This window comes from Vulpes vulpes, chromosome 13, assembly GCF_048418805.1.
Source record: "Vulpes vulpes isolate BD-2025 chromosome 13, VulVul3, whole genome shotgun sequence".
Taxonomy (NCBI): domain Eukaryota; kingdom Metazoa; phylum Chordata; class Mammalia; order Carnivora; family Canidae; genus Vulpes; species Vulpes vulpes.
Window position 1 is genome coordinate 136,953,885 of NC_132792.1, and position 13,632 is coordinate 136,967,516.

Here is a 13,632-nt window from a genome sequence, read left to right on the forward strand (position 1 = left end):
TTTCACTAGCATTACTTTTTTAATTGTACCACCATCTGGGACTACTCTTGGACACAAAGGTATACAGAGAAATTTAGTTTACTCTCTTCCAAATTATCTGTCTAAATTATTTATTTATTTGGGGATCCGATTCACAAAATGTAGACGATACCATTTATCCCGTTTTAGAATCATTCCACTTTCCTAAATGCTCCAAGACTATTATCAATAATGTATATCCTTTGAGGCTCCTAAGTGGCGTAGTCAGTTAAGCACCTGACTCTCTTGGTTTCAGCTCAGGTCATGATCCCAGAGTCCTGAGACTGAGCCCCACAGGAGGGCCACGCTCACCAGAGGGTCTTGCTTGAGATTTTCCCTTTCCCCCTCCCACTTCTGCACTCCCTGCTTCCTTCCCCCCCCCCCACTCTAAATGGGTAAATCTTTCTTAAAAATGTATATTCTTTGATGCAAAGCATAAAGTGAGACAAGAACCTATTAAACCCAGCTTAACTGATCTCACTCAAAAAAAAAAAAAAAAAATTCCACAAAGTCTTTATAATGGCCTAAGAAAGTCATGCAACAAATGGCCTCTGTTGTTTTATTTCATTTCCACTTTTCTTCCCCTTGATTATTCCTCTCCAGCCCCAAGGGACTTCTAAACTATGTCTGGCTTGCTCCTACCTCAGGGTTCACTTATTAACCCTCTGCTCATAACATGGGAATTCCAGATATACATACTCACATGGGTTTGCTCCCTCACCTCCACTTTGTTCAAAGGAGTCACTTTTATTACTATTAGTATTTCTCCAACTAGACTGCGAGTTTGGTTACAACAGGGATCTTTCTTTTGTGTTTGTTCAATAATGTATCCCCAGAGCCTGTAATAGTACCTGGTAAATAGCACGTACTTCTTCAAAAATGAATACATAAATAAAAAAATTTTTAATCTGTTGGTTTTGGGATATCCGGTGGCTCAGATGCTTAAGTATCTGCCTTCAGCTCAGGTCATGATCTCAAGATCCTGGGATCGAGCCCCACATGCACCGAGGAGCCTGCTTTTCCCTCTAATCCTCCCTGTTCCCTGCTCCTTCTTTTGTCCTCTGTCTCTCTCAAATAAATAAATAAAATATTTTAATAAAAAAATCTGTTGGTTGAATAAATAAGTATTTAAAAGCATAGGCTCTGAAACCATAATGCCTGAGTAAAATCTCAGCACCCTCCTCTTACTAGTTATATTACCTAGAGCAAGCTCCTTAACTTTCCTGTGTCACAGTTTTCTCCTCAATAAAACAAAAATAATAGTAATAGTACTTATCTTACAGGGAACCTTGGAGAATTAAAGTAATTAATACATGTAAAGTTCTTTAATGTCCATGAATAGTAAGTATAAAATAATGATGACTAATGCCCATTACTTTAATTCATTCTTGAATTAAGAATACTTCAAACTCATCCAGCATGTTTAAATTTTAATCAATTTTCTAAAAATTTCATAACAATTTTTGCCTTATATAAACTCCAATGCTTATGCTATGTCACACAAATTATTACTACATTGGGGAACTATACCTTTTCTTTATGTAAAAAATGTTGCCTTTTACACTTTTCTCCTTGAGTCCTATTTTGGTATGCACTTTTCTTTCTTTGTTTTTGCTATATTCTTTAGTATTCTTACATTTGCCAGGCTTATCCTCAACTATTCCTCTATTTTCAATCCTTTTTTTTTAAAATAAAGATTTTATTTATTTATTCATGAGAGACACAAAGAGGCTGAGACAGAGGCAGAGGGAGAAGCGGGCTCCTCACAGGGAACCAAATGCGGCTCACTGGAACTCCAGGACCATGCCCTGAGCCAAAGGCAGACACTCAACCACTGAGCCACCCAGGCGCTCTATTTTCAATCCTTTTTCTGTCAATATGCATTAGGTCTATCTGTTCTAAAGAGTACAGCTAGAAATGAAGGGCAGGCCTTCAACACAGTATGTCCTATCAGTTTTATCCTATAAATACTAGAAGGATTTCCTCCTCAACAACCTCCCTGTCCTCCAGCAGATGCTAACGTTGAAATCTTCCAGAAGACCCAGCCTATGTCATCCTTAGGCACACTTGACTCTGCACACTGTGACTTTCATGTGTTAGGAAGCCTTCTTAAGTGTTTTTTTAATCCTGTATACATTCTTTTAAGTTTTCAGTGTGAGGATAGTAATAGATCAATGAGATTTCTTGTGAGTGAAGCCTGAAGAGATACTAACATACTGAATGCCTCAGGATACCATCTTAAACCAGAAATCTCCTTTATTGCATGATAATAGTAAGTGCTGTTCTAAAAATTTAAACAGAAAACAAAACACTATTCTTATTACCTTTCTTTTATACCCAGATTCAACTTCCAGATTTCTAGTTCACTGCTAGGAATTCAAATAAATACGATGTAAATGGCAATAATAGAAAAACCTTTTCTTGTTCCTCTACAAAGAGACTGCCAATGCCCTCCAGCCAAAGCCCAATAGAAACACACACCTGTAGGTGAACAATTTTTATTTACTACTCACTGCCAACAAACAATACAACACACTACAGGTAAGAGAGAGTATCTCAGTTAAGAACAAACTTACAGGATACAAGTTCATGTTCAGTGTTTGAGGGAGGGCTCTGGATTGGATACTGTCAAGAAGTGGAGATAATTCTGTGATTGAGCATCTTCTTAATTAGAAGGACAAAAGACTACAGTAAAACTAAAGTTGCAAATAGTAAAGCAACAGCAATTGTCCATATTAGCTAGGAGAGAATTGCCTCTGGTATTTTTTTTCTGGCTTGCACAGTGATTTTGTTTTTGTTTGTGCTTAGTTAGGCAGTTTATAAAGTGACCTTACTTGTTGTCTCACTTCATCACAGTCACAGGGTGGATGTATCTGATGCTGATATTTTGTGAGATTATACTCAAAAGAACATCAAGGTCCAGCTATGAATGCAAAGCCTGTTTCCAGATTCAAAGACTGCCTTTCCCTCTCAAGTTTTTAAGATATGCTTCAACTTAATGCTTTAAAAATTTCTCCTGATATATTCTATATGTCTTATAAAAACAAGATGATCTGATGTTTTCATGGTTGTTCAGTAATAGCTACAAAGCAACCTGTGAAATTACTATTAAAACAAAAAAAAAACAGGCCAAATACATGCATGCATATGAAGATAACACAGGATGTTCAGAGTAGTTATTCCAACTAACCATGAAAGTAACAGAAGTAATCATCTAAGCAGTGGGAAAAAAAAACACAAACAAAAGCTCCAAAAGATCTAAAAGGATTTTCTTTTTACTTTGATAAAAATAACCACACTACACATAAAGTAAATATATAAATGAACATTTATAAAAATATCTCATGGTTTCCCTTTTACTATGAAGGATAATATTAGGACTATTGCTAAATTTTACAGGGATTAGACAATAGTACTATATTACCCATGTTAACTTTTTTAATTTTAAAATTATATTATGATTATATGAGGCAATACCTTTATTTTTAAGGAAATATACACTAAAGTTTTTAGAGGTAAAGAATCAGTATGTCTGTACCTAACACAATCTAGAAAAGAAAATTTATGTGTATTTAAGCAAAAGACAGAATGAGAATGAACAAATAAATGTGATCAAATGTTAACATTTGGACAATCCAGATAAAGGATACAAAGGAATTGCTTTTACCATTTTGGTTATTTTTAACTAATTCTAAAATTATTTCAATATAAAAAGTTAAAAAAACAAAAGGCCCAGCCTCAAAATTAGATTTGACAAATTATCAGCATCCCCGAATTACAGATGGGAGTAAAAGCCAAAACAATCATACAATTAATTAGAAGAGAAGTGAAGCTGAAGTGTATTTTACTCAAATCTGTAGTTTACTTCCCATAAAAAAAAGCTTAATATGTCAACATAACAATGAGTAATTCATAAATAGATTATAAACATCCCTGCGAAAAAATAATGTGCTGATTATTCATAATTTCATCTTACAGTATTTCCTTCCCTTCAAGGTCTGATGTTACTAGTACTTAAAATTTTTTTTTAATTCATCACTGATGACCACATAAGTAGCTGCTTATGCATCAGAACTATCCGAGTCCAGGCAGCCCCAGTGGCTCAGCGGTTTAGCGCCGCCTTCAGCCCAGGGTGTGATCCTGGAGACCCCGGGTTGAGTCCCATGTCGGGCTCCCTGCATGGAGCCTGCTTCTCCCTCTGCCTATGTCTCTGCCTCTCTGTGTGTCTCTCATGAATAAATAAATAAAATCTTAAAAAAAAAAAAAAAAAAGAACTATCAAACTCCTAATCCATGCCACAGCATTCAAAAATAGTCATGTTTATGACAGAACATTCCAGCAGACTAATCAATGATTTTAAAACTCAGGTGATTATGTTCCGTGTAACACAAAAACATACTGCTAAATATATTATTTACCTGAGAACTGCCACTGAAACCAGGAGGTTGGCTGTATTCTGTGGAATCAATAATATTACTGCAAAATGAAGAGAGAAAAATATGATTCAGTGTTCATGTTATTCTAGCAACAGAAAAGGTAAATCCGAAACATATCATATCCAAATCCAGTATTTCTAATTTCTAAGCAAAGAAAATATTTATTGTCAATAAGTTAGATATCAAATAAACACATAACTCATAAACAAAAATCAGCAAACATTTTAAAAATTTACAAATTCTTCATCCACCGCCTTAAACACACCATGAAAGAATATCAGTAGGAAATAATCACAAAACAGGTGTATATAGAAATGTATTTGCTCCGATTTCATTTTCAGACAGGTTAATAAGCCGTCTGGAAGACTATTTAAGGAACAAAGGACTTAAGAGTATTAGGAAAAGAGCACAAGCAAGCAATTAAATTTACAGTTAAGAGATCTTGTTATGGCACTGAAGAGCTATGTGTCCTCAGACACATACTTTATAATCACTCCATTCCCTCATCTGCAAAGTGAGATGAGTGGGGACTAATTATCTCTAGATTATCTAGAGTCCCTTCCAGGTCCAAAATATTATGATAATCATCTCATGTGAAAGAAAATTACCAAAGGAATAGAATAAATGTTAAAATACCAATAATCTTTTTTTCAGAATCCAATACCTATACACTAGTTTCCTCCACCTGCTCAAACACATAATCTGCTCTCTACATTGGTTTTCATTTAGTTGTTAACTTCTGTGCATTTTCCTATCTAATACTAAAAAAATCTCTGAAACTATGCAGCATTAACCCAAATTACAAAGGAAAGTCACAGCTGTACAATTATATGTCACATAACTACTCTCACTCTCTCACTCAAGTCATTTGCCTCCAAAAGCAAAGGTATATTTCATAATGAAAAGGCAGACTAGGAAATCAATTTCACATATTAGCTATATCCATAATGAATAGGTAGCTTAAAGAAATCAGTGGTTCATTCTTGGTAAAAATACGTGACTACCTTTCCATATTGGGCTTTTATTTGAAAAAGACGGGTTCATATTTAAATTATCAGTAGATATCTGAGAAAATTAAATTATAAAGAATTTTATATTCTGTGAGCAAACTACAATATATTAAGATCATTTAAGGGTGAACATTAAGGGTACCTGGTTGACTCAGTGGGTTAAGTGTCTGCCTTCAGCTCAGTTCATGATCCCAGGGTCCTGGGATCAAGCCTCAAGTCGGGATCCCTGAAGTAGGGAGTCTTTTTCTTCTCCTTCTCCCTCTGCCTCTGTCCCTCCCCACCCTTGTTCACATGCGCTCGCTCTCTCTCTCATACATAAATAACATCTTTTTTTAAAAAATCATTTAAGGTTGAACATTAAAAAAAAGAGTTTTAAATAAATAAGGGAACTGAATGAACCAAAAAACTGCTATGTACACACATGAAATTAGACTACTATTCATTTGTTCTTTCATTAGCACGAATTTAAGGCAGAGAAAACTAAATCTGCACATTTAACAAATTATATGGGGCAAGAGCCAAAGCCTGTTCCTGTGCAATATTCTACATAAAATTATTAAACAGTTCCCCCAAACAAAGCATGCTATGCAACATGTAACCTGAAAATAATTTAACTTATACATTTTAATAATTATAATCAAATATAGATTTAATTTCTAAAAATAATACTATTTTATTTCCTTTCTACCACAGCAATAATCCCTAATATTATAAACACTAAAGAAATAATTACTTTTCTCAAATTAATGATTTCTCCTACTTAACACAGAGGTTTTTCTCTGCTACATCAGAGAAATCATATTTCTTTTATATAAGAAATGAAGCATTGAATTCCAAATTCATAGTAAATCCTCATTTACTAAACAACCAAAACTCTTGTGGGTCCCACTTGTGCAGATACTTCCAGATATACCAGAAATCAGTCTTCATGTTTGTTTTTCTTTTCTGATTCTACCAATCCTTTAACTATTCAAATAAATCATCCATTATCAATATGACACATCTGACTACTAATAGCAGCAGCAGCAGCTAACATCTATTGAGTGCTTATGTGCTAGACATCATTCTCACTTTTTAAAATGTATTATCACATTTAATCAGTGAAGATAGGTATTATCTTTATTTTACAACTGAGAAAACTGAAGTATACAAAAGTTAATAATAAACTTGCCTAAGATTAAACTGCTGATAAGTTATATAGTTGAAAATTTGAACCCAGGCAGTATTAACTCCAGAATTCTTATGTGAGACTGCCAGAATGATATGTTTCTTTCTTCTTGAAGAGTATCAATGCCCTCCGACTTCTGAATCAAGTTTCTATTTATCTTCTTTTCAATGTTTTATTCTCAATTCTATGATGACTTCCAAAACTCTTTCACCTCCCAAGGTTTAATGAGCTCTAGAGTAAGGATGCTTGCATTTAGATAGTGGTTATGCCACTAATCTTGTGACATTGGGCAAATTACCTCATCTCTAGGATATATTTCTCTCATCTGTACAATGAAGAGGATTAAAAAAACCTATTGCACAGCATTTGTTCTAAGGATTATATGAGACAGCACACGTATAAATTACAAAATAGTATCTAATGCATAGATATCACCCTAATAGTTAACAACATTTATGAATAAATACAGTTCTCTAAGTAGTAATTTCTTGATTTTGATGCAAATTCCAACGAAAATTAACAGGAATTCTTTTCTAATACACTGTCTCAGAATCCTTACAAAGAGAGAAATACTATTTCTCATCTCGGTATTTGCAAGAACTTCACCATGATATTTTACAACAAATTTTGTATAAATAAACACTGGTGACTACAATAGCCTTTCTACCAATACAGTTTAGCTTTTAAAAATATCAGGCTCAAAAAGATTATATAAAACTTCAATTCCTAGTACCTGCTCTAAAAATCACATACTTTATGACTTATTTGAAAGTAAAATGTGTTGTGAACAAATTTGTTATCATTTCACTATGAGCATTCAATGTTAAAATATTAACATGCTTGACTATGCTGAACTGTCTCTTACTCTTCCGTTGTTATTTTAAAATAACTATTGGGGTGCGGGGAGACAGAACACTAACTACTGAAAACTTCCAAAGGTTTTCAAAAAAAGTTATAGGAAAAAAAAAAAAAAAGTTATAGGACCCTATATATCATTCAGCTTGGATTTACTTGAGAAATGAAACTTGAATAGTAAAAATATTAGGCTACAGAGTACACATCTATGGCCTCTAGGAAAATGAAGAAATTCTTTTCCAAGAATTTGAAAACAAACAAAGAAGTTTGTTCTTCAAAGAACTGAAGTTATTAGAGTACTTCAGAACTTCAGGAAAACATTTCTCAAATACCTTACAAAGTATCCTTTTTTAATCGTAGATGGTTGGGTGTAGTTATATAGTGCATAGGGGGACTGTATGAACCAAATGTTTTTGTTGCCTTTTAAAATTCTGCAATTCCATAATTATTCCTAAAGTTGAAAAGGAAAAGCAAAAAGGCAACTGATTTTAACATTTTCTTTATAAGAGCATTTTCCTCAGGGAGAAACTTAATGCTGGCAAATGTAATTGCATATATAATGGAAAAGGGTCTGAAAGAAGAGATCTGAATCTATTTCTTTGCTGCATCTGGAATTCTAGTTGGTAGAATTTCAAAAACAAAAGAATAAGCTCAAAGAATAAAACTGACAAGAATGATCTGCCTCCGCAACGAGTAAAAGTCCCAATTTATTATGTTAAGTGCTGTGTTTGACCACTTTATATTCTACTACTACCTTCCAGTGAGGGCAAATAGTTTCCAATTTACTTATAATTCACAGGAGAAAGCAGAATTTTTAATTGTAAGATGATACAGGTTCCACAAATCTTAGTATTCCAAAAACTCAGTTATCTGAAATAATCTTAGAAAAGACTTTAAAATTAAGTAAAGAAAGCAGAAAAAGCATTCCAAAAACAGTAACAGAAGATTCAAAGGTAGAGGATCTGGAGAATGAGCAAAGTATGCTAGGACTTGAGTAGGGGAGACACAATAAATAGCAGAAATGAAAAATGGTTAATAGCACATATAATTTTATGTTTGTATTTAATTATCCTATATCTAAAACAAGGTTACCATGTATTCCTTCAATCCCAGCCTCCCCCATCCCAGACCTCTCACAATCAAGGTATAACCAGAATAACAAAGAGGTAAAAAGTTCCCTCTATGACTAACCCAAAAAGACAAAAACCAAGAGGATATAATCACAATATGAATGGAATCAACAAGGAATGATAGGTATATATATCAACAATTTGCTTCCCACCCAAAGACTAATTTTTAACTTTCCTGGCTCTCCCAAGCCAAGAAACTTGATTTCGGGTGTTTCTAAGATACTATAGAAGGATGTGTAACTTTACAAAGTTGAGAGTAAAATAGAAGTCTTTATAAAAGACAAAATAAGCTAAAGATATAGAACTTTAGCAGTGACTATTTGAGCTTTCTCTTATGAAAAAATCATACCGGATTTAAAGATTTACCTAGATACATCTCAATAATACAGACATATTCACTACCTGCTAAACCAATGTTTACATATTTTTTTCAAAGATTTTAATTATTTATTCATGAGAGACACAGAGAGAGAGGCAGAGACAAAGGCAGAGGGAGAAGGAGGCTCCCTGTGGGGCAGCTCAAGGCAGGACTCAATCCCAGGATCCCCGGGATCACACCCTGAACCAAAGGCAGCCTCTCAACCCCTGAGCAAACCCAGGCATCCCCAATGTTTAGATATTTTTCAAGTATGTTCCCCAAACTTGCCTTTAGGGAAGCCCCCGGGGGGGGGGGGGGCGCTAAGCAGTTTAGCGCCACCTTTGGCCCAGGGTGTTTCCTGGAGAATCTTTAAAAAAAAAAAAAACATGCATTTAAATCTGGGCGCCAGGGCAGCCCCGATGGCTCAGCGGTTTAGCGCCGCCTTCAACCAGGGCCTGATCCTGGAGACCCAGGATCAAGTCCCATGTCAGGCTCCCTTCATGGAGCCTGCTTCTCTCTGTGTGTGTCTCTCATGAATAAATCAATAAAATAAATAAATAAATGAATGAATGAATAAATAAATAAATAAATAAATAAATAATCGATCTGGGCTCCACCTCAGACCTAATGATGAGATTTGGGGGAGGGTTCAAAAATTAAAATCAAGAGTCTTGGTTAATACTTCTACACATCAGAATTTGGCATATTCGCACCTTAGATTTGAAAACTGGAATGGACTGCAATATCATCAAGTGGTGACAAATTATACTTTATGACAAGAACCCAAAAGGGTTTTTTAAAAATCCTGAAATGCCTATAAATCAAATGCAAATAACAAAGTTTCGGAGTTAAGAGCATTTTGATTATTTTATGTTTTTGGAACCAAGTCTTCTTTACATATTTTAAGCAGAATAACTAATTTGTCAGCAAACTTATTTTTCATCCTAAAGTGATGTAACCATGAGAGCAGGGTTATAGGGTCTGTCATAATCACAACTGTATGCCCAGTGCCTATAACAGGGTTTCATACATGTCTTATACGCTCTCCAAAACTGGCTAATTTTCAGAAAAGGTTTTCATAACTTGCTATTTCTCTACTACCTACAAATTTAATGAGAAACTGCAGATATATGAAGACTACCCACTACATTACTGCCAAGGAAGTTTTTCGGTGTTTTGTGTTTTGTTTTAGTTCATGTTGAAAATTCTGTAATATTCTTCATTGTCCTCCATCTCCTATGATTTTAATTGCAACTCCTTTGCATAGTATAGTGTCAGGATAAGGCAAGTAACTCCCTAGTACTTCGAACAATAAAACAATCAACTGGTTTTACTACTTCTCCCACATCAATAGGTAAACCATTAAAAAATGACAACACATCATTTATACTCAAAAGCCCTCAATGCAGGTATAGTAGAGATTTCTTAAAATCTAACCTTGGAGATATGAAATAAAGTATCAGCCTAAGTGTGGAGAATTTCATGTATTGTTACAATTCCATTGTTGAACAAAGAAATTAAAGGCTAAATTAAAACTCCTTAGGTTAATGTAGAAAGATTTGTTTAAAATATATAATAAATTAGAGACATATTTGTAAGGATTAGAGTTAGATTTGACCATAAAAATATTTTCATTCCTGGGGCGCCTGGGTGGCTCAACTGGTTAAGCAACAGGCTCCTGATTTAGGCTCAAGTCATCGTTTCAGGGTCATGGGATTAAACCTTGTGTCAGGCTCTGTGCTCAGCACCTAGTCTTCTTGAGATTCTCTCCCTCTGCCCCTCGCCACACTCATGAGCTCTCTAATAAATAAACAAACATAAATAAAATCTTGTTAAAAAACACACTTTGATTCCTATATTTTAAAAAAGTTATCAAGACACCTGAGTGGCTCAGTGGTTGAGTATCTGCCTTCAGCTCTGGGCATGATCCTGGGGTCCTGGGATTGAGTCCCACACTGGGCTCCCTCACAGGGAGCCTGCTTCTCCCTCTGCCTATGTCTCTACCTCTCTCTATATATCTCTCATGAATAAATAAATAAAATCTTAAAAAAAAAAAAGTTATCTCCCCAAATAAAATAAAGCAATTGAACTAAATAATAAATACCAAAAAGTACTAAGAACTTAAGCTTAATAGTAAGCTTTCCTTACTTTCCTAGATAATTTCCTTAATAGGAAATTACCTTTCCTTAATAGATAAGGAAAGATCCATTAACACTGGATCATAAGCCAGTCAAAGACCAAATATGAAAAATAAGAAATGTGGGGGATGGGGGTGCCTGGGTGGCATAGTCAGTTAAGCATCTGACCTGTGGTTTGGGCTGAGGTCATGATTTCAGGGTCATGAGATCTAGCCCCATGTGGGGCTCTACACTCAAGAGTGGAGTCTGCCTCGGATTCTCTCTCCCTCTGCCCCTCCCCTCCACCTCAAATAAATAAATAAATTCTAAAATTAAAAAAAAAAGAATAAGGAATATGGGTCCATTTTCATCTACTATACCAAAGAGCCATCCAAAACTACCACCCACTACCACACACATTTTTTATGACTGAAGGTAAATATAACTGCATACATAAATATAATTGCTCACTGATGCAGGTAAACTAAAGAAGAATTTCATAATCTAGTTCAGAGCCATTATGAAATATCAAATTCTTTTAATTTCATTAATTTACTCAAATTATAAAATATATAAATTCACAAGGTATTAACTCACTACTCTATGTATATATTCTTAATAATAAATAATTCTAGCATTGATAAAGTGACCCTTTGCTTTTCCTACCTATTATATCTACCTATCGGTTCAACTGGACTTTGTCAACAGAAGCACAAATGAAAGGGAAGACTCAAAAGTATCTGATAAAAGTAATTAAAGATAAAAGTGTCTTCCATAAAAGTCTTTTCTATTCACATTTATCTTTTATACCACAGAAAACCTTAATAAACAATTCAAATTTTAAAAATATAAATGTGACTTAAAAATTAGTTAAATTGGCAGCCCTGGTGGCTCAGCGGTTTAGCGCCGCCTTCAGCCCAGGGCGGGATCCTGAAGACCCGGGATCGAGTCCCACGTCAGGCTCCCTGCATGGAGCCTGCTTCTCCCTCTGCCTGTGTCTCTGCCTCTCTCTCTCTCTCTCTGTCTCTCATGAATAAATAAATAAAATCTTTTTTAAAAAATTAAATTTATGATCAATAGGAAATCTCTTATGGATAAGAGCATTTTAAAGACTGAAGAGTCTAGGTCAGAAAAATTTTATTTACTGTATTTATATTTTATTTACTTACTATTTTATCATAAAAAAACAAAAGTTATTCTGCAAATTTAACTCCAGTAACTATCTGGATCACATTAAAGCATACCCACCCTAAGCAGATAGAGAAGCTTAAACTAATACATTATCTCCGAACTAAGTTCTATGAAATTCTGAAAACACAGAGGTAAGAGACTAATAATTGATGATTCTGAAACACTTGCTTAAAAACAAAGAATAAAGCAATTATGAGACAATTATTTCTAAGATCGAAAACATCAATGAGAAGAAGCATTTAAAAATTTAGAAGCATAATTACTGATAATGGCTTTAGAAAAGACTTAAAATCTAGATTTTAGATATTAGATTTTTGGTCTAAGAATGTTTTAACCTAAAAATCACTGTCATTGTCAAGAAAAGAAAAATCACAACAAAAATGTATCATTTTAGTAAAGTATGAACTAAAAAGTTAAAAATTAATATCTCTATATAAATATAATTATATTAATATTACATATTATAATCCTCTAAAGAACAGATTAAGATGTATGTTCTTGGGCAGCCCTGGTGGCGCAGCGGTTTAGTACCACCTGCAGCCTGGGGTGTGATCCTGGAGACCCAGGATCGAGTCCCACGTCAGGCTCCCTGCATTGACCATGCTTCTCCCTCTGCCTGTGTCTCTGCCTCTCTCTTTCTCTCTCTCTCAAATAAATAAAATATTTAAAAAAAAGAAGAAGATATATGTTCTTAATTGTACTATCACATAAAAGGACCAATCCAATTTGGCAACAAGTAAAAGAGACTCTACTTGCCCACCATTCTCTAATTCACTCATCATTTGACACACAGCTTTGCAACAATAAAGTATAAATTACAGCTCACTGTGTATCATGGAAACTTTCCTCCTCACAATCTAAAGCAGAATGAAAGAGGTCCTGAGAACAGCAAACTTCAGCTTTAACTAATTCTAAGAAGAGAAATTTGTCATGGATAAAGGATTAAAAGTGTTTAAAAAAAATTTTAACTGATTTTATCACACACTTACCCCCTAACCATATTCCAATGAAGCCTGACTGATAAGTTTCTGTTTTAAGGTTGGATACTAAAGTCCCAATTTGTATAAATGCTCATATAAAAATTAAGGAGTATAAGAATAAATAGTCACAGAATTACACTGCAGCATGGGAAATACACAAAACTCGTACACATAGCACAGAAGCAGGAAGAGAATAATTGGGATTTTTTTAAGTGTTTAATTCTAGCTCCTCCTTCCTTTCTCCCCTCCAGTCTTTAGGGAAATGGTATATCAAAAAAAGAATGGAGAAGAGTTCACCCTTGGATGGATTCAAGGGGACAGAGGGGCCAACTTGAGAAGGGGAAGCTATAGAAAAGATGAATCTAAAAG

General features: G+C 34.5%; 1 protein-coding gene across 5 annotated transcripts in view; it reads right to left on the reverse strand.

The window, feature by feature from the left end:
• COP1 (COP1 E3 ubiquitin ligase) overlaps nucleotides 1–13,632 on the reverse strand; it is a 247,303-nt gene that overhangs the window by 157,333 nt on the left and 76,338 nt on the right. For all 5 annotated transcript variants that reach the window (XM_072733092.1, XM_072733089.1, XM_072733091.1 and 2 more), the window contains one exon: nucleotides 4,437–4,494. In XM_072733092.1, the coding sequence (XP_072589193.1) occupies nucleotides 4,437–4,494 (58 nt within the window). The remainder of the gene's footprint in view (nucleotides 1–4,436; nucleotides 4,495–13,632) is intronic.